Below are 22,652 nucleotides of genomic sequence, written 5' to 3' on the forward strand. Positions count from 1 at the left end.
AAGCTGTCGGGAGGCATGTGGAGTACATGGCCAAGTAAACTGAATAATCGCCTTTAGTAAAAAAAATCTTTTTATCGTTTTGAAAATAATTTCATGCTTATATTTTACCTAAATGATATTTAAAAATACAAACACACACACACACACACATACACACACACAATTTATTTTTTTCAAAGATATTGATGATTTCAATTTTAATTTTATGTTGATTAAAAAATATATATAAATAAACATTGCAAACAATATATGCAAACATTGCAAACAATATAAACAGAAGTATCCCGCTCGGAAAACTCTTTCAGACAAATGGAACAGATCAATATCTAATGTGATATTGCTCAACATGGTGGTAGCTCTTCCTACAGGCATAACCATCGGCAGATTGGTCCTGTATATAGAAATGTGAAACAATCTATACCGACAATGTCTTAGGTAACTATCGGGAACATACAGATCAATGCTTCTGATAATTTCAAGATTATCGACCATGCCGCGCAACAATCGATAAAAATGAGTAATTAAATACACATTCCTTCTAGTCTCTAAACTATTGTAGCCAAGCATACCCTGGAGAATCTCGGTCGGGTAGAGCCAAGGATGATATGATTATATACATTAAAAACATTTAAATTACGATTTAATTTTTATTTTATTAAAAACAATACATCATTTGATATATACATATACGCAAAGAGTCAGTAAATAATTTGTTTATCAGGGTAATTTTGATAGAAATCTTCTAAAATAAATCATCGTACTACGGGAAAACCAGACTATTTTTAAATTCGATTTATCACTTATTTACATTATACTCAGAAGAAGTGATCATATCTCGATCAGTTTTGTTAAAACAGTGTTATCACAATAATCAGTACATAAATCAGACGACTATGACTATATTCATGAAATACCCATCGCAATTTGCATCATCATTAAATACATATATGTACTGCCCAAAGTACAGAATCACTCAAAGTACACAATACTTACTAACAGGTTCAAACAATAATATTATCCTTTTTTCAAATACAGTTAAGAAAGGTTTAAATGGTTTGGCCTGTGAACTGAATGAGTGTAGAAAGAACAGCAAATTGACATGGAAAATGTTTATCATGAATGAATGTAGTGTAGGTAATAGAAGAAGAGAAAAGTTGGCATTATTGAGTATTTAAAATACTTGAAAGTGGTCAGGTCATGAATCGGAATAATCGGCGGGTATGTGTGAAGAGATGTATGAATGTGGAAGATGCGAAGATTGCTTGCAAAGACAGATTGGTGTCGTGTTCTACTTTCTCTGCCTACCCCTGCTAGAAAGTGGTGTGAAAATTAGTTATAAGTTAGTTAAAAATACAACAAAAGAATAGTTAAATTAGTCCTTTATTTACAAAAATAGATAATAGGCGCAGATACATATGTATATTTTAATAGTCCAGATCAGTAAATATACTTCTGCTTAATTTTTTCATACGTATCCTCACTTAATAGTCCATAATATTTGATTTTATTTCAATGGTCAATATTATTCATTTCACGTACAAACATTTTTTTTCACACATCTGAGAATCGAACCCGGGACCTCTTATATCATAATAGCATAACCCATTTTGCTATCTGATTTTTATTCCTTTTTTAAGACTTGTGTTCTCAGGCATAGTTTATTTGTTTTCAATTGTATTTGTCTTTTTTTCTTATGCATTATATTAGTAATGTCGTATGGTTTTAAATTCCTGCCTACATACCTATCATTTGCATTCATCTTGTCAAAAATTCCATAACTTTCTCAGGCCTGAAGGATATTTCTGGTAATCTTGATTTCATATAATTATCAACATCAAAATAACACCACTTTGACCCTATGCAGTGCTCTATGCACCATTTTCGAATAGTGGATAAAAATAAGAAAAATATTTTTTCCTTGTTACTCATTTGAAAAATGACTGTGATTTTCATTTAATTTTTAATTATTGAGTTTTAACGTCAGCGTTTTTTCCCTCGTTGAAATGAAATAATGTTATCATTACATTATTTCTGTTAAAACCTAAAGATTATATTACAATATGAGATAATGGATAAGCAAAATCTACTATAAATGGATAATCGAGATCAAAAACCTCTATCACATTCAAGATGTTCCGATTCGTAGTATTGGCTTCTCTCCTGGCTATTGCCCAAGGTAAAACCATTTTTATTTACGTATAGAAATAAGTGTGAAATCATAAAATCAAGATTGATTGAAAAACATGTCTAAAACATACTTCAGAGCATGCTGAGAATATTTGAACACATTTTTTGACATCTCAATATAGATGATCATCCATGTTGAGATGACAAAAAAATTAAATTAACTCCTATGTGAAAAAAACCCAAATTTAGGAACTTAACACACTCAAAATATTGTAATATTAAAAAAAAACCTACATTCCTGAGGAAGCTTAATTGACATACTGTCTTTGACGATTTTTTTAGGGGCTACCCTTGGACCTATTCGCGGTATTGGTCAAGGGCCCATTGTGGGTGGTGAGCAAGCCAGTATCCAAGATGCTCCATGGCAAGTGGCCCTCGAATACCAATCTCTTATCGTCTACAGCCTGCGTTGTGGTGGCTCGATCATAAGCCCCACCGTTATTTTGACAGCTGGACATTGCACTACAGGGTTTGTTTTATTTCTTGTTATTTATTTCCAAAAAATAACTTCTGTTTACTTTCATAGTGTCGTTATATCACAAGTATCTTTCTCACAGAACTTCAGCCAGCCGTTGGAGAGTGCGTGCTGGATCAAGTAACCATGCTTCAGGAGGTACTACTCATACGCCCTCTCGAGTAGTTACTCACGCCAGTTATTCTGCTGCAAACCTTGACTACGATGTTGCTGTGATCATCCTACCTTCTGCCATCAATATAGACAACTTGAACACCAAGGCTATACCTCTCCCGGATCAAGGACAGGATGTCGCTGCTGGATCTGATGCTCTTGTCACTGGATGGGGAACTACATCCGTGAGTTATAAAACAATTTTTCGAGTACCAATTAATGGCATCAATATAAAGATATTTTTTTATAATCAATTAGTGATTTATGAATATCAGGTAGAGATTGCTGAAGCAACGATTCTTCATATTATTTTTGGTTTAGCCTTGTTTTTAAGATAGATTAGGTCTTACAGTCTCGATTTCCAGCTGTCTATCTTGGGCTTGGTCGTGCAAGGCAATGTGGGGGAGTCTGTATGGTTCATTCTCCTCACACATGTATACCACTGTCTTATTTTTGCCTTCTCTACCTAACGATATCTTGTATCTCAAATATTTCTCTCATACTTGTTCCTTATTCTATCTCGTAGACTCTTGCCAGATTTGCTCCTATAGATTTTTTGTTCAGGTTTTAATTTTTATTATTTTTCTACAGTCTGGAGGTTCCATTCCCGCTGTTCTCCGTAAGGTGGTCATCCCAGTTGTAGACCAGGCAGCATGTGTCGCAGCCTACACAGGATTCAACCCCATTACCGACAGGATGATTTGCGGTGGTCTTTTGGAAGAAGGTGGTAAGGACGCTTGCCAGGGAGACTCAGGTGGACCATTTGTCGTTGATGGTCAAATAATTGGTATCACCTCTTGGGGCAATGGATGCGCAAGACCTGGCTACCCTGGAGTATGGACGAGGGTTCCATATTTTGTTGATTGGATCGAGTCCAATATGTGAAGCAATCTTTCCTTTGTTGTTGTTTTTTGTTATTGTTATACATTCATAAAGTGTTTCTGACAAAACTTGTTATAAATCAAACTCGATTATCATTATCATTCATTCATTTAACAAGTTCATATATGCACTGTTTTTCGCATGATATTGTTAACCCATTTTCAATATAACTAAATTTAATACATATGCTTTAAATTAAATATAATATTAAAAAAATACAATCGTATCTATTTCAATACCATCCCAATCACTTTATCATATTCACTATTGATACTTATTTTACAACAAAAATAGCCAATTAGTGGGCGTAAAAAAGTTTTGTTAACTCTTATTTTTATGCAATGGTGTGTAGGGCATTGCATCATAAAAACCATTTTACAACGCAATACTCTAAACCATTTTCCAATTTAAGTTTTAATAAATATGAATGATCTTTGTAATTTACACAATGACGGTTCGATCATAAGTTTTGAGGATGACACTGTACCTACTACTTTTCCGAGAAAACACATGGAGTGATGACAGTCTTTGAAAAAGCATAAACTATTAAAAGAAATGGATTGATACTGATACACATCAAACAAAATAACACGACATTTTGAGTATGTCCAAATACTTGTTCACAAATCTGAATTATCTCCAATTATAGGAGTTATTTTTTATATTATTTTTTAACATCTCATTAAAGATGAAGAAGAATATGGAAGTCTGGGCATCAAGAATTTGAGTAGTGTGGTTGTCAAAAATAAGTAGTATTGGTGAATGTTACACGTGTGTAAAGTGATCACTTAAACCAGCCTATGACGGTCGTCAGCCCCATAAATGCCCAGACTTCCATATTCTTCTTCATCTTTGATGAGATATGAAAAATAACACAGCTCGTTTGATCAAAGGAACTTTGAATATAATACAAAAAAAACTTTAACCTACTTTTTTTAATATGGAATGGCGTTGCACATGTAATACAATGCATTTACCAATGTCAAGGTAATTGAATTCTTAATTATAAAATATGAAAGACTATAAATTTTAAAGATAAACTATAAATTTATTGCATTTAATTTCAGAAAAACAACTAACAGTCTGTACAAAATTGGGTTCCTGCTCGCCAGGATGAGATGGATATCTGTAGGAAGGGGAATAAGCGGGGCCAGAGATTTAAAAAAAATTGGCATTTGGTCATTTATTGGGCAAACAAAGATTATGTGGTTTTTTCCTCCTCTTCCTCTTCGAAACGACACTCGCAAATGGGGGAGTCAAAGACACCAATCCTCGCGAGGTGCTCTCTCGTACAGCAATGACCCATCCTCATTCGACAAATGGTGGATGTATCTTTCTTGTTCATCGAAATTTTCCTAAACCAATTTTATCCTGCTTCCTTATCCATAATATCACTCAATAAGGACACTACATATTTATTGCATAAAAGAGCCATATATAATATATAAAGTGATTTGATAGTGGAGGTGGGTAGACTTGAAAATAGATCGCATTATTCGGCTATGTCATAATGATCGCAAGACAACGACAAATTTCTATTCATATTTTTTTAAACATTTTTTAATGTGCCCTCAGAACAGTAGGGACACATTGTGAATGTTTGTAAAACAAATTATTTTCTTTATGTAAGTACCGAGTTACAATAATTTTATAATTCAGTTAGTAAATCTCTTAATCCGAAACTTAAGTAATCATTTCCACCTTACAAAAGCAAACAATGATATGTGATACTTAATAAAATAATCACATCCACAGTTAGTAGCCACATACTTTATCTATGGTGAGATTATTTATCATTTGATCCAAGTACCGGAAACACTCAATCATAGATCTTAAAAATAATATCAGTAGCGTTATGACTTGAGTCATTATCCGTCTCGATGGTGAAGTGGTTAGTACATTTGGCTACCATGCTAGAGGTCCCGGATCAGGGGTCAAAAAAATTTTAGTCGTTTTTTCCTCTAATATAGGTAATATTTATTTGATATTACTTTGTACTGGTAGATCTTAAGTGATCATCTTGCATTTATGTAAGTAACGATCAAGATAAAACTGCATCAACACAATGCGGTGCTCTATGCTTTATTGGAAACGAAAAAGGGTTTGAAGAAGAATAATATTATATAACACTTTGCTTTTTTTTTAATAATGGTAAATATTTCATTATGTGTACAAAAAAAAAATATTTCACATTATTTTCTTAGGCTTAAGCAGACAACTATTAAAAATAAGAAGTAAGTTATGATAGAGTGAGGTCGAATCCAGAAACCTACGCGGAGCTGATCACCTTTCCGTCATGTGTAAAATGATCAAGTACTACCTCTGTAAGAAGGAGTTCCGTATGCAAATTGGGTGCGAATTTGAAGTAGAGGAAATATAAAATATTTTAAATCACACTATACGCCATGTCATATTGCTTGTTATAGAATATCCATATTCTCTCTTTTATTATAGTTGTATAAATGTGTCGCCTACTTTAAAAATGCGCCAGATTCGTGTAAGTCGAAAAAATGCAAAATTCTCGACATAACATTTATGTTTCAAAGATTTGTTTATCTTTCGGTAAAATATTATGAATATTTTTCTTATTTATTTAGAATTTTTTCAGAATAAAAAAAAAACACGAGACACAAACCGATAATGACGTCAGCTTAATATTAGACCTATCCCTCTGTGATTGGCCGATATGGGTCAGAAGGCAAGTTCCATGAATATAGCGGAATTTGAAATACAACGCTGTTTTTAAGTATTTTTAGCAGAGTTTTCAAGTTTATAAATATTTTAAACAATAAAACCCTCTCAATTGGAATTCGGATAGAGTATTTAATATAAAATCTTATAAAATTGGGTCTGACGGATTTTGAAAGTGGGCGACACATATGCAATATTGTAGCAACAATATTTGTTTTCCAATTGGAACTGCCATCCATTGAGAACTAAGTAAATTTACTATTTATTTTCTTAAATAAATGCATAATCCTGGCAAAGCTCTATTATTGAGAATCTAGAAACCGATCACTCAATTTAGAAAGTAAAAAGTGATTCCATCAATGTAAAAAGTCAAAGTAAACCCACCAAATAAAATCAAAAGAAGTTCTTTGGAATAAGGTATAATAAATATTTTTTTTAAATTAATTTTTCTGTCAATAAAACGGTATCAGTTAATGAACGGCCATGAAAATCTAAGGCGATTATCCAAAAGCAGTATGGAAAAATAAACAGTGAAATCAATGATCTTTAATAAGTAACAATGTTATCTTATTATCAATCATTCAGTCTTTATTTTAATAATACATGACTTTAATTTGATGTAAAGATATCAAAATTATCGTTCTTATTTGCTGACTAAAAAATCCTAGGATTTTTTTTATGTAAAAAATGGGTGACAATGGTCATTGCACTCTATATATTGCAGTGTGTTGCATTTAGTCATTAAATTCATTTTTATTTATTTTATCAGACATTAAATGCTCAACGCCTCATACAATAAATAAATAAACTGCAAAAAGGGCATGATCCGAATTCCCTGGACAGCTAGACACACCAACGAGTCCATTCGTCAGGAGTTACACTTGGATGGCTCGACTCTGGCCAATGTCTGTACAAGACGAATTCTTTAGTTCTTTGGACACGTTGCGCGTGGCAAAGAGGATAGCCTGGAACGACTGGTTTTGATCGGTAGCCTGAAGAATGTCTCAATTTTAATGCAAATCGACGAGTTGGAGAAAGCCATAAACTATAAAAATTTATTAACGAATTTCCACAACTATTGTTAAATAAATGAAATTAATTTTTGCGATAAAATTTTACAATTAACATAATTGTGAACAATCATTCAAATGTAAATGAATCAGATTAATTATGCAGATTAAAGCATTTATTTTTTCAACAAATAAGGAAAAACCAAATGATAAATGTTGAAAAATAAAAAAAGTAGGTACGCATTATGATTTCGATAAAAATATATATAAAAATCCTCAGAAAAATAAGTTCCATTTCTTTAATATACAATAGTATAATAATGGTGCATTGTTTTTTCAAGAGACACTGGTTTTAAAATGCATATACATATATTTACACATTACACTTACAGACTTAGTAATTGTTATAAGCAAACAACACCTCGAAACAACATTTTTGGTGTGGCCAAATCCTTGTTCACAAATATGGGTTTTTCCACTTAGGTGACATTTTGAAATTTCAAGTCAGTAACAGGGCTAGCGAACTATAATGGGTTGGTTTAAAATCAGCTTACGACAGTTCGAAAGCCCTGTAAGTACTCAGACATTGATATTATTCTTCATCTATGTTGAAATATCAAAACCTAAAAATTCTCTGGAAAACATAATTTTAATGTCTTAGTTCTCAAGGCGTACAGCTTGATTCTCAACAACAGCTTTCATGGATTGTGAAATGAAACATATTAGATAAGTGAAATTTATATTTTCTATTAATTTTATTTAACCAGACTTGCCTTGACAACTTGTTGCCAGGTACAGCTAGGAAAAGAAAAAGGAAAAGAAAATAATCATTAAAAAAATATTGTAGACTTGACAACCGATAAGAAAGTATGAAATTAATTTATGTGATCAATAATTTCAATAATATGGCTTTGTAATGATAATTCGCAATGGAAAGATAAAAATCTTACAATAAATGATAAAAATTTGAACTAATCAGCCTGAATTACTATTACGAAAGAAGAACTATTGTCCTTAGAGACCGACATATGACTCAAAGGCTTCACGAACTGCAATTTCCCGAGAGGTAGAGCATAAATAATATCTGTTTATGTGTAAATCAGTTCATAATACGACTCCAGAGTAAATAAAATATCATGATATTATTGGATGCCGTGGCGTCGTAGGGTTCGAGATTCGGTTCATCATTAAGAAACTGGCGTCGCGGGTTCGATTCCTGCCCATTGCAAAATTATTTCAAGAAAGATTTATCTTCAATAGGTCTGGGTGTTTGTGATGTATTTTTCATATTTACCTTCCCTTTCCTAACTATTCTACGCCTTCCCTTTCCTTACTATTCTTTGCGGGTTATTCCTTTTTTTTAGTGCATTCCAGACGAATTAACTGGTCATTCTTCGGTCAGCTACAACTGTCGTGGGTAAGGGGTGATCTTTTCAGCTCACGACAGGCATACTAAATACACGACCGGGTTTTTGTTGTAGCGGGTCCGATGGCATGGTATGTTCCATTAGAAATAGTGAGAATGAGATGAGTTTTAGAAAAAAATAATAATAAAAAATGCGTTTGTTTGTCAAATAATTTTTATAGACTAAATAATCATTATGTCAATAAGCAGAATTTCTGAATTAAAAGTGGAGAAAACCCAGAAGCCTTTGTCGAGACGCCCTTACATCTATTAAAAGTCTCTGTTTGGTGTGCTTTTATAGACAGGTAGGATCATTGGCCCATATTTTCAAGACGATGTCAGAATGTTACGGTCAATGGAAAGCCCTACAGAACCATGATTCTTCATACCTCATTTGAATAGCATTGATGTGAAAGAGCTGTTGTTTCAAGGTGGTGCAACGTGCCACACGGTGGGTGCCACCATCAATTTGAATTTGTATACCTCTTAAAAAACGCCTTATACATAACTACTAAAATCCAATAATAATATTATAATTCTATTTTTGTAAACTATTAACGTATCACAATCTTAAGCTATGCTGTGCCTAATGGTATGCGCATGTGAGGAAAATGGAACCATCCAGACTCCTTCACATCGCACTGTACGGCCAATCCCATGGTAGACGACTCCCGGGTGGACCACCGAAGAGATCGATCGAAAACTGGGAATCGACATCGCAGGAGGCTAATCCCTATTAATAAAAAAGGCCGCAAGGCCTACACCAAGAAGAAGAAGAAGAATCTTAAGCTGTTTACATTTTATATAATACTATTTATGTTAACAGCTTAAGATTGTGATCTTAATTTTAACAAAGTAAAACTTAGCGATAAAAGTTTACATAGATTATAAATTTATAATTAGATTTACGATTATTCAATCGGAGCGATTAGGCATAGTTGCAAATAGTATAAATAATTTAGACCAAACTGTACCAGGCATCAGTAACAAGATGTTCCGCTTCGTGGTATTGGCTTCTTTCTTGGTTCTTGCCCATGGTAAGTGATTTTTTGAGGAATTTAAATTTGTTGTTTAATTTTCTTACTTTTCTCTGGACAATTTTCAAACATACTTTCTTGCTAGATAAGTTTTTGAGTTTAACAATGCTAATGATTTTTTTAAATTTCAATATACTATGAGATACATACCGATATCAATATTTTTGTTCTTATTTGTGATTTCGTTTATTTTTTTATTGAATGATTCTGGTACTTTAAATAAATTGTTAAACAGTGAGTTTAACATGACAAATAGTTTTTCCAAGAAACGGTTCTCCGTTAATTTTTGTAATTTTTTTAATTACAAACATAAAAAGTTCATCAATTATAAAATATTTTATTGATGAGGAGATAGATGGTTCTTAATACTTCTTCACCAAATTCAAAAGTTTTAATTAATTAACGTAGTTAAACAACATATTATTTATATGTCGATAAAATAAGGCAACTATTATTGAACTGAAAAAATGAAAACAACAAAATCGACAACAAAAATGTCTTTGATATTCTAAAAAACACAAAATATATTGATAAAAATAAAATAAAATAAAACTAAATTTTTCACAAAAATTAAACATTTTAAATTGAAATAAAACTTAATTTTTCCGTAATGATTTTGGGGTATGGTAGTTATGTTCACAAAAACGAAAAAAGAAAACTATTTTCCACATTTCAGGGGCTACCCTTGGTCCAATCCTTGGAATTGGCCAGGCTCCCATTGTGGGAGGTGAGCAAGCCACCATCCAAGATGCTCCATGGCAAGTGGCTCTTCAATATTCTTCCTCTGGAACCTCCTTCAGTCTCCGTTGCGGTGGAAACATCATCAGCCCAACTGTCATCTTGACCGCTGGACATTGCACAACTGGGTAAGAAGAAAAATCCTTTTTAAAAAATCTCTTACGGTAAAATAAAACTGTGTCTGTGAAGAAGCTAACGAGTCATATAAATTTATTTCAGAACAAGCGCCTCAAGCTGGCAGGTACGTGCTGGGTCTAGCAACCACGCTTCCGGAGGTACCACTCGCTCCGCTTCCAGGGTCCTTACTCATCCAAGTTACTCTTCGGCAAGAATCGACTACGATGTTGCTTTGATCTTCATGTCTTCAGCTCTCAGCATCGATAACACCAACACCCAGGTCATCCCTCTCCCAGCCCAAGGAGAAGCTGTTGCTGCTGGATCTCCCGCTCTCGTCACCGGATGGGGAAGCACTTCCGTAAGTATCTCTAAAATATGTTAAATGGATTGAGAAAGAGTCATCGTCATTGATTTCAACATCATATTGTTTGTCCACAGTCCGGAGGTTCCGTCGTGGCTGTCCTCCGTAAGGTCGTCATCCCCGTTGTAGACCAGGCAGTGTGTGCTACCGCTTACCAAGGATTCAACCCCATCACCGACAGGATGATCTGTGGTGGTCTGTTGCAAGAAGGCGGCAAGGACGCTTGCCAGGGAGACTCTGGCGGCCCATTCGTTGTCGATGGAAAGATCATCGGAGTCACCTCTTGGGGAAATGGCTGCGCAAGACCCGGCTACCCCGGAGTCTGGGCTAGAATTCCATTCTTCGTTACCTGGATCGAAACTAACATGTAAAGAGTTAAACTTCTTTACGAGATCTTACACTTTTCTACTACAAGCATATTTTTTTTTAACAGAAAACATTCCAAAATGATGCATTTGAAACATTTTTTATAAAATCTGAATAAACTGGCTTAATTTTACATAATTATGTTTTTTTTGTTACTTTATTTCAACATTTTAAAGTTTTGAGTACTTAATATTTCGTATGCAAATAAATATCAAATGAGGGTAATAGGTAAGGTTATTAAAAATCTTTATTACTATACAAAAAAATATTTGTAATGTTCTTAAGTTACAATGCATATCACGACCATATGTTGTGCTATACTAGGTCGTGGTATACGATAATTATTCAATGATTTGTTTAAAAGAGTGCAGAATCCTGATTAAGAAAAATATCAAGCAGTATGTATAACAGCAGCCATTTGGGTGCCTGGCCACTATGATCTGTTTATGCAAATACAAATTAAAGCACTTGTGTAAGACTACTCGTATCTTTTAATGGAGCCGGAAGCACACAATGATGATGAGGGGACAACGAAACAGCAGCTCAGTTTCGAAGATTTATTCGACTGATTTTCATTGTTCAACAAGAAGAGCAGATAGAATCCATGTAGTTATTTCTGTGAGTAGAGGCTCGGAGAAAAAAACATGGCATCAAGTCGAATCTTGATCTTGAAAAGAGCAGAGATGGAGCCAGTAAGGATGAATCGAGATTGTTGACTGCCGAGAAATGTGAGACCCCCCCTTATATGTAATTTTAAGGGCTCGACTAGTTGGGGCTGTATTGACCCCAATTTTTCTTATAAGTTTATTTCCATTTTACAAAATTAGGCACCTACCCGCAACAAAGTAAAGATTTATGAATATTTAGTATAATTTACTTTGATTCCATTTATGTTATAATTGTCGCTAAAAGTGTAGGCATTCAAACGTAATAATATTTTGAATTTAAGGATATATGTATTTCAGGTACGACATTTTTTGACGCTCGGAATCATTTGACGTGTAAATGCAAGGCAGCATCAATTTACTCAATCAAGTCATGTGGTATTACTATTTATTACGACAGAATTATAAACATTAAATTACATTTTACTTGAGTACAAATGCAATTGGAATTATGAATATTTTGGTTTGATATTGATTCTAGCTCTCTGATTAGTTGATTCATTTATTCCAAAGATGCACACAATGCAGTACGTTGAAAAATGTTTGTGGACTTAACAAAATATTAACAAAATATTATCACACACCCTTAAGATGCATCCTACTGAGATTGTGCAGAGAAAAAAGCATCCAATATTATTTTTTTATCTGCCTTAATCTAAGAAATTCTACTAGTCGCTCCCATCACACACAAACCCACTTATAAATACACTAAGATTTTACGATAAAAACAGCTTTTGACTATCCAGACTGCCAATACATTATAATTTTTATTTTAGATGGGAGTTGCATTTACTATTTACCGTACTTGTACAAGGTTTAAAGATCAATTAATGGATTTTTGGTTGTTCTAACTAAAACATGTTTTATCTTAATCTGTGTTGAGAATGAGAAGGATAAACTAGTGTGGGCTAATCAGAAATTTCTTAGAATTTGCTCATTGCTGTTAAAAAAAACACGTAAAACTCTTTAGGGGAAGCCGGACGGTTGACTGTCGTCAACAGGCCTTCGATTCCACAAGAAGACGGTTCAGCATTTGGTGTTTTCAAATGTTAGGCACAAGAACTCTAGACTGATCAACTAGCTGCAGCAACAGGTCATCTCCTCTTCTCTTCACTTATCATATTTCTTTCAAATAAGGTTCAGATCACATATTTAAGATTATAATCATATAAAAATATATTTATAATTACTTTCCATGTGTTGTGTACAAAGCCTAATTAGTATGTGTGGATGCGTGAAGTTGTCATTTCTACTACCATTTAAACCTGACTTATTGACCAGAAATAAAGCAATGACACGCTATCTCTAATGTGCAGTGGAAAACGAAAGATTCCAGATAAAGATTAAAACGATTTAATCATAATGAAAAAAAAAGTGAAATGATAAGAATATTTTCGTTCTTAATTAATCTGTGGATTATAAAATCGATAGGACAAATTTAAAAAAAAATGTATAAATAATTTTAACTGAACTGTAGTAGGTCTCAGTAATAAAATGCACGCGTTCGTGGTATTGGCATCGTTCCTGGTTCTCGCTCAAGGTAAAAAAAAGTTTTGCTTGACTTAAAAATATGTAATTCCTTAAATATGAACTTAAACGGTACCGCAATCTTCTAAATAAGTAACTTTCTTGAAAGTGGGTAAGTTTGAGGAGATGCATGTATGTGGATTATTTGCAAAAACAAATTGGATTGGCGTTTTATTAATTATATTTGTCCCTGCGGGGAAGTGGCATGATGGTTAGGTAGTTAGTTAGTTAGGTAGTTAGCAAATCGACGTGTATCTTTAACACGTCGATTTGCCGCTCATCCGTCTACGAGATCGCATTTTATTTTCTTCGTGGGTTACAATGAGAATGATAATTGGTTTGCTACTTTTTTGTCAATCTTCATCCGCCTCTATCCTTCGTTCGTCACTTCAACGCGGCGTATACGCTGCAACGCATGTTGGAGATAATTTGCGCCATGTAGGTTAAACAGGGTCATCTTCTGTACTTTTTGCATTCACACATACCTTTCGCGATCGTGAGAAGAAGACCTGTGTGTCTTCTTGTAATATAAGTTGAGTTAATTTATTAAGTAAGCATCTAGATTCCCCACCTCTGATTAATACCTCATTATTCCCTACATATTCCGGTAAATGAATCTCCAACATGCGCCTGTAGCACCACATCACATACGCCTTCAGTCGCCCCCGTTTTGTCTGTCCGATAGTTCACTTAATAAATAATGCTATTTAAGGAATAAAAAAATATTAACAACATTTTGAGTGTGTCCAAATACTTGTTCACAAATCTGGATTATGAAAAAGCTTCTCTCATCATTATTTTATTTTATTTATTTTATTTATTCGGGAGATCTACAGCTTACATATAAAAAATGATATCATTAACAATAGTTACATTAACAATAATAATCATTACATTACATTAACAAAAAATAGTTACGTTAAAAAAAAAGCCAATTGAACAATTCCACATTTATGTTATAAAACTATTAAAAAACATTCAGAGATTAAACAAAAAAAGGGTATTATAAAAAATAGTAAATTTAGCAGGAAGGAGAAGGAAAGGAGAGGAATCATGAAAGATCATCACCATAGATGTCTCTAGTGAAATTCTAGTGAATTCGAAGCACTATGTTTCGAATTTGAACAATATATTTAGAAGTTCCAAGTACATGAAATGGGTGGTTGTCAATCATGGGTAGAATTGGTGAATGTTACACGTGTGTAAAGTGATCGTTTAAATCAGGTTATGATGGTCGTAAGCCCCGTAAATGCCTAGACTTTCACTCATTTTATCCACTTACTTTCATGACCATATTTCAGGGGCAACCCTTGGGCCGATTCCCGGTATTGGCCAACCTCCCATTGTGGGTGGCGAGCAAGCCGATATCAGCGAAGCTCCATGGCAAGTGGCTCTCTTGTACTCTTCCTCTGGAACCTCCCATAGTCTCCGTTGCGGTGGAAACATCATCAGCTCCACTGTCATCCTGACTGCTGCGCATTGCACATCTGGGTGAGTTTTTTGTCAGTATTAAGACAACTTATTGTCAAACAGTTGTCAAAGAATATTGTCTAGATCTTCCATCTGGATGTTATGTCGCCTAAGGTCTGGGCACTGCTCAATGCCTATGCATCTCTAACATATAAGATAAAGTTACATCACTTTTGTCCGCCTCCGTAGTGTAATGGTCAGCACGCTCGGCTACCGTTCTGGAGGTCCCGGGTTCGATTCCCAGGGGGGGTCAAATAAATATAAGTGATTTTTTCAGTCTAATATTTATTTAATATCACCCTGGACTGGTACCTGAAGCGTAAGGCTGATCACCTTACCTTTGTGTCTTAACGATCAAGATAACACTGCGTTTTTATAATACAGTACCCTATGCACCATTGAGGTGCGGATAAGGGTTTGAATACATCACTGTACTGCAAATATGGACGAGAAATAGGAAAAGCAAACCATCTCCCCTTTAGTGTCCGCTCACAACAGAGAAGGAAAACTTTCTAAATATCTTTACATAGACAGGAATCCAACTCCCCACCCTAGTATCCACCCTTTTTTCTGAACCTGATTCTATAAATTCGGTCATAATTTCTAAAATGATAAAGTTTAACGCATTAAACCTATGAACTTTTTATTAACTGTTAGTATTCTTTAATTATTCTTTTATTTTATTTGTAAATACAACATCCTTCCACTGGGTGACTGCCAAAGAAATTAAAAAAAACTATAAGCTTAAATAATCGTTTCGAATGCATGATTTAGAATTATTCTCACATATCGCAAGAAAGCACCTCCCAGCAAAGCACACTAGTAAAAATAAACCTACTTTATGGAGAGTACACTGAATCTCGAGATCACAGAAACTTATCGGACACAATCCAACCCATAAAGTATTTTTCGGACTGAAAGACGGACTTTTTTCTTCGAAAAAATGCTTTCAAAATTCAGATGCGTCTTATATTCAAAATTAATACGAAAATATCCAGAGTTTTTAATTCCTGACAGTCAAAAATAGCCATATATTTGATGCCACTGGAAAACTATCTCTAGCAACATTGTAGTGATGGGAATCGTATTTTTTAATATGGTACTGCAATCTTATAATTAAAAATAGTGAAAAAATATTTTTTTAAAGAAACATTTGTGTTTTTATTATTTACACAAATATTTCAATTTCATACTATTTCGGTGAGCCTAAGTGGCTCATTATTGGAAATAGGTATCAAATTTAGGTAAAGTGGGTTCGAACAGAGAAACTCTGACTTAAAAGTCCGCGACACTAACCACGGGACCAAGACTCAACTCAATTCTTTTCAATAAAATAGTATGCGCCTTTAGGCCAAAAAATACGGTATATTTTTTACTCAAATGAACAAAATTAAATAATTAACGTAATACATGTGATATTTCTATTTTAGAACTCAAGCCTCAAGCTGGCAGATTCGTGCTGGTTCCACTCACCACGCTTCCGGTGGAATCACTCGGTCTGCTTCCGGAGTCATCACTCACGAAAGTTATTCTTCGGCAAGAATCGACTACGATGTTGCTCTGATCGTCATGTCATCACCTCTTCCTCTGGATGATATAGATATGAAGGTCATCCCTCTTCCAGCTCAAGGACAGGATGTTGCTGATGGATCTGATGCTCTCGTCACTGGATGGGGAAGCACTACCGTATGTAACTCTAAATTAAATATTCATATATTTTTGACATCTCAACATAGGTGAAGAAGAATATGGAAGTCTGGGCATTTACGGGGCTTGCGACCATCATAGGCTGGTTTACAGGTGTATAAAGTGATCACGTAACCAAGCCTAAAATAGTCGTTAGCCCTGTCAATGCCCAGACTTCCATATTCTTGGAGATATGTCAAAAAATAAATACAAAAAAATAAGTTTTCAAACCGGTAGACATAAAAATCTCGTTGAGTGGTTATATACTTAAATAAAATGACTAATATCTTTAAGAAATTAATTGACTTTGTTTTCATCACGTTTTTTACTAATAAAATTTAACCTACCAGTTTCGACAATACCTTGTCATCATCGGGGTTTATTTTAATTCAAAAACATTAAAATACTCTCACCAAAAACTTCCACACGCTCCATAAAAATCCTAAATGTTATTTGTATTATTTATTGCAAATTAAAATAACATTTAGGATTTTTATGGAGTGTGTGGAAGCTTTTGTTGAGTATATTTTAATGTTTTAACTGTTTTTGATTTAAAATAAACCCTTTTGATGACATGTTATTGTCAAAACCGGTAAGTTAAATTGTATTTAAAAAAATGTAAAAACAAAGTTAATTAATTTTATAAAGATAGTATAAAAAGTGCCACAAAGTATATGCGGATAACATTCAAAAAATAAAATGACTAACCGTAAAGTATGTAAATGCTTTAAATATTAATCATATTGAGAATAATAAAAAATATTGACGTCAAAAATACTAAAGGAAAATACCACTACTCTTAAGATTGAATCAATTTTAAATTTTGTTAACAGTCTGGAGGACCTATCACCCCTGTCCTCCGTAAAGTGATCCTGCCCGTCGTGGAGCAGGCAGTTTGTGCAGCAGCCTACGTAGGACTGAACCCTGTTACCGACAGGATGATCTGTGGTGGTATAATGGATGAAGGCGGCAAGGACGCTTGCCAGGGAGACTCTGGCGGCCCGTTCGTGGTTGACGGAGAACTCATCGGAGTCACCTCCTGGGGAAATGGCTGCGCAAGACCCGGCTACCCTGGCGTCTGGGCTAGGGTTCCATTCTTCGTTACCTGGATCGAGTCAAATATGTGAAGGGTCAAAGATCTTTACTAGACATACCATTACATCCACTTTTTATTACAGAAAGCATCAATGGTATAACATTTTTTGTTGTTGTATAATGTGAATAAAATTTCAAAATTGCAAAAATTTGAGTTTTTTTTTTAATTCCACCTCAATATGTGCAAGGGTTGTAAGTATTCATATTTAAAATCTACAAACAGGGTATTTAGTATACTGAAACAAAGCCTTATAATGGTGATACAGGAGAAAATATGAAATTTGAAATGCCACTTTAAAAACCACCAAAAGTCGTAACAATAGGCGGGTATGTATGAGGAGATGCATGAACGTGGAAGAGGCGAATAATGTTTGTAAGGACAGAGTGGTGTGGCGCTCTATTATCTCTGCCTACCCCTGCGGGGAAGCGGCGTGATGGTTAGTTAGTTAGTTAGTTAGTTAGTTACTTTAAAAAAAAAATGGAATAACCCGCAAAGCCTCTAATTTTAGAGGCTTGTCTGCTGGTAGGATATTAAGAATAGATAAGGTTAATGTGAAAAATGCATCACAAACACTCAAACTGATTGAAAATAATTCTTTCTTGAATTTATATTGTAATTGACGGAATTACGCCACCTGTCATTTTTTTTTGACATCTCAACAAAGATGAAGAAGTATATGTAAGTCTGGGTACTTACAGGGCTAACAACCTGTCATACCAGTATGTAAAATCTGGATTTGGATCATGGATACCAATAAAAGAGTCTCTGCTAAATAAAAGCTTACTAAATTCCATCATAGATACCTGTTGTGAACTTAATTATGGGCCCTTATGAAATTGATAATAAATTAGTAACTCTAGATTTGAGTAGTGTGGTTGTCAATCATGGGTAGAATGGTGAATGTTAAATGTGGGTAAAGTGATAATTTAAATCGAGATTTCACTGTATTTTAGTATTTTTTTAATTTAATTTGATATTAATCAATATTGAAACATTTATTGATAAATTTGTTTCAATATTAAAGGTATCTCAAATTAAATAATAAAATACCTTTCATTTTATATGAAAGAAGATAATTTTTTTAAAGAGACTTCTATCTTACAAATCTAGCGATAGATTTCAAGTAGAGACAGTTTCAACATTTATAAGTCATCTATAGCAGAGGTGTCAAACTCAAAAGGCACCAAGGGCCGCACGAGGTATTTTTGCGGGCCGCATCTAAAAACTCAAAAATCTCATTTTCATTTTTATCTAACTTTAAATGAATAATTTATAATCAAAGACAGTCACATGAGGTACAGTAAATCCAATTTTATGATTTTGTAAAAGAATATCAAATGTTCCCGTACAAAAAAAAAATCAATGAAGAATTAAAATATATGAAAAATATAACAGTGGGTATCCGCGGGCCGCGTGAAAAATACTTGACATGCCTGATCTATAGGGTGAATTATCCAGTTTCTGACAGAATTAACAATAGTAAAGTATTTATTTCATTCATGGTTTTCTTTTATTTAAACTTTTTTATTAGCTGTTTTTATTTAATTCACATAAAGAAATAACATTTTAATATTTTTGCGTAAGACCGATCCTGACATACGGCACGGAAACAAGAGCCGACACCGCGAGAACAAAAAGCCTTCTTAGGACATCCGAAATGAAGACTCTACGACCCATTGGAGGCCTAACACTTCGCGACAGAGTAAGAAACTCAGATATAAGAAAAATTTGCGATGTTGAAGATGTTGTGCGATGGGGAAGAGAAAGAAGACGTTTCTGGAGAGATCATGTGAGAAGAGCGAGTTCGGATCGAGTGGTGAGGGTGGCAGCGGACAGCAGCATAGGCGGGATCAGACCCCGAGGAAGACCACCTAAACAATGGAATGGATGGTCTTCCACCTCCCAGGAGCGACCCGAGAATGACAGGACCTAGTCCTAAAAGAAGAAGAAGAAGAAGAAGAAAAAGAAGAAGAAGAAGAAGAAGATTTTAATGAAAAATTTTATAATTATGATTCAATGTGGCAAAGATAAAATTACTTATCTTTTGTTAGTATTAATTTTTATCGAAGCGATTAGCTTTTTTGCAATTGATGATGTTTTAAGGAAGAAAAAACTGCACCAAGTATCAGTAACAAGATGTTTCGCCTCGTAGTACTAGCTTCTTTTCTGATTCTTGCCAAAGGTGAGTTATTTTCCAATTAAACTATTACAAAAATATTTTAATTCTTTTTTAACTCATTCAAGTACTATTTTATTAATTTTAATTAAAAGTTCTGTACTTTATAGCACGTTTTACATCAAGACATATTTGTTTTAATCAGGAAGGAAACGAAATTTCGACTCAGAATCAGCTACACCAACTAGAGGATAATAAACTGACTTCATTTTAAATTAATTCTGAATAAATATTAATAAACAGTAGTTAAATAAACATTATTGATCTATGTATTTCAAAATATTAAAAGTATTAAAAATATTTAAAGTATGTATTTCAAAATATTAAAATTCTTATACTAATGTAAACATATACGAATTTGAATTTATCAATATATCGTTTTTACCTACTATACTTCATGCTACCATACTAAAGATCCCGGAATCGATTCCCAGGATTCATTTTATTTTTCTCATTTAGACACTTAAAATATTGTGAGTTTCTATAATTAAATGGAAACCCTCGTTTTTAAAGCATGTTAAAAAAAATTGATTTAATATGTCATATGCCAAAGTTATTTAAAAAAAATTGTAATTATTCTATCTTTTTTTTAAAGGCTTTGAGGTTTTAAATAAAGATTTCAATTTTATCAAGCAGTATTTAAATGGCCAAGAGGTTTTGATTCAAAGATTTATTTTATCAAGTAGGATTTTGATGCTTTGAGGTTCTTATTTAAGCTTTTGATTTTACTAACCAGGATTTTTAAAACTTTGAGGTTTTGATTTATGGTTATAATTTTACTAAGAAGGATTTTAATCGTTTTGAGGTATAAATTTTTCAGGTGCTTCTTTGGGACCAATCCTCGGTATTGGCCAGCCTCCCATAGTGGGAGGTGAGGTCGCTGATATCAAGGATGCTCCATGGCAAGTGGCTCTCCAATACTCTCCAATAGGATCCACATTCAGTCTTCGCTGTGGTGGAAACATCATAACTTCTAACGTTATCTTAACCGCTGGACATTGCACTGCTGGGTAAGAAAAAAAAATAATCTGGTCAAATTATAAGCTTAAATAATAAAAATTAAAGTCATATTTTCTGGCGTTTCTCATGTATGTGATTATAATCCAGGATTCGGAACTCACATACTAATAAAAGAGTTTCTGCACAATAAAAAGCTTCTTTTCATCTCACCAATAGATGTCTCTAGTGAAGTTTCAGTGATTCAAGAACAATGTTTCGAAAATTGGTTCATATATTATGTATAGAACTTCCAAGAATTTGAGTAGTGTGGTTGTCAATAATAGGTAGAATTGGTAAATGTTACACGCGTGTAAAGTGATCACCTAAACCAGCCTATGAAGGTCGTCAGCCCCATAAATGCCCAGACTTCCATATTCTTCCTCATTTTGATGAGATGTCAAAAATAATATAAATACTTTATCATAGAGTAATTTTATAACATTTGGACTTAACCTCTCTTAAGTAAGATTTTTTAAATTAATATGATGAATAAGTATTTTTTTTTTACAAAGAACGATTTTAATTGGAAACAGAATTGTGTCATCGGACGATCTCTTTTCTGGGGCCTACCATAATAACCAGTTATTATTCAGACCTGAATGATGGAAGTTTAACTTCTGAAATATGTAGTCTTTAATAAAACTCAAGTGGTAAAAAACAAGTGTTTTATTTAACCATTGTATTATACAGACCTGAATGATGGAAGTTTAACTTCTGAAACATGTAGTGTTTAATAAAACTCAAGTGGTATAAAACAAGTGTTTTCTTTAATCATTAATGTTATTTCACATAACTTAATGATGGAAGTTTAACTTTTGAAACATGTAGTCTTTAATAAATAAGTGGTATGAAACATTTAGTCTATAATAAAACTCAAGTGGTAAAAAACAAGTGCTTTATTTAATCATTGTTACATGTCTTACCACAATGTTAATGCCGAAACAATAAATAAAATATTTTTTATTACATTTTGTTATTTAAAATATATATTCTGATGGTTTTCCAATAAATAAATAAACTTGATATGCCCAGTTCCACTATATATATATTTACATGTTTATATTTATATAAATACGTATTTAAATATTTATTTGATAATTTCAGAACCAGCCCCACAAACTGGCAGGTTCGTGCTGGATCTAGCAACCACGCTTCTGGCGGAATAACTCGCTCCGTTTCCAGGGTCGTGACACATCCAAGTTATTCATCATCTACGATTGATTACGATATCGCAGTAATCTTTCTGTCTTCAGCCCTTGTTATCGATGATGTTAACGTAAAGATTATCCCTCTACCAGCTGAAGGACATTTCGTCCCTGCTGGATCTGATGCGCTCATTACCGGATGGGGAAGCACTTCCGTAAGTACTTGGAAAGCCTTTCAGATGGATGTATTCTTACGTACCCTTTTTTGGATATATTAATGCATTTGTATATGAAAATACTGTCACGTATGTTTACTGAAATTGGTTACATGTCTTTCGTAAATTTTGGGAATGAAGTTTTTTTTTTTTAAACAGTCAAATTTGTTTTATGTATGGAATCAATAAATTTAAAATTTTGCCTAGATTGTTTACTGAAGAGACAGATTTAAGCTCTTTTTACTCTTGTA

General features: G+C 33.6%; 1 protein-coding gene across 1 annotated transcript in view; it reads left to right on the forward strand.

Annotated features, from left to right (window-relative positions):
* Positions 1-2,130: 2,130 nt before the first annotated feature.
* LOC148300964 (uncharacterized) overlaps positions 2,131-22,652 on the forward strand; it is a 42,476-nt gene continuing 21,954 nt past the window's right edge. Inside the window, exons 1-15 of the mRNA XM_088274039.1 lie at positions 2,131-2,176; positions 2,470-2,656; positions 2,745-3,000; positions 3,407-3,696; positions 9,707-9,840; positions 10,517-10,706; positions 10,798-11,053; positions 11,134-11,423; positions 13,575-13,627; positions 14,916-15,105; positions 16,515-16,770; positions 17,604-17,852; positions 19,970-20,048; positions 20,863-21,052; positions 22,146-22,401. Of these exons, the coding sequence (XP_088130165.1) occupies positions 2,131-2,176; positions 2,470-2,656; positions 2,745-3,000; positions 3,407-3,696; positions 9,707-9,840; positions 10,517-10,706; positions 10,798-11,053; positions 11,134-11,423; positions 13,575-13,627; positions 14,916-15,105; positions 16,515-16,770; positions 17,604-17,852; positions 19,970-20,048; positions 20,863-21,052; positions 22,146-22,401 (2,922 nt within the window). The remainder of the gene's footprint in view (positions 2,177-2,469; positions 2,657-2,744; positions 3,001-3,406; positions 3,697-9,706; positions 9,841-10,516; positions 10,707-10,797; positions 11,054-11,133; positions 11,424-13,574; positions 13,628-14,915; positions 15,106-16,514; positions 16,771-17,603; positions 17,853-19,969; positions 20,049-20,862; positions 21,053-22,145; positions 22,402-22,652) is intronic.

Source organism: Brachycentrus maculatus, unplaced genomic scaffold (genome assembly GCF_059751285.1).
Source record: "Brachycentrus maculatus isolate JH-2025_06_01 unplaced genomic scaffold, ASM5975128v1 h1tg000626l, whole genome shotgun sequence".
Taxonomy (NCBI): domain Eukaryota; kingdom Metazoa; phylum Arthropoda; class Insecta; order Trichoptera; family Brachycentridae; genus Brachycentrus; species Brachycentrus maculatus.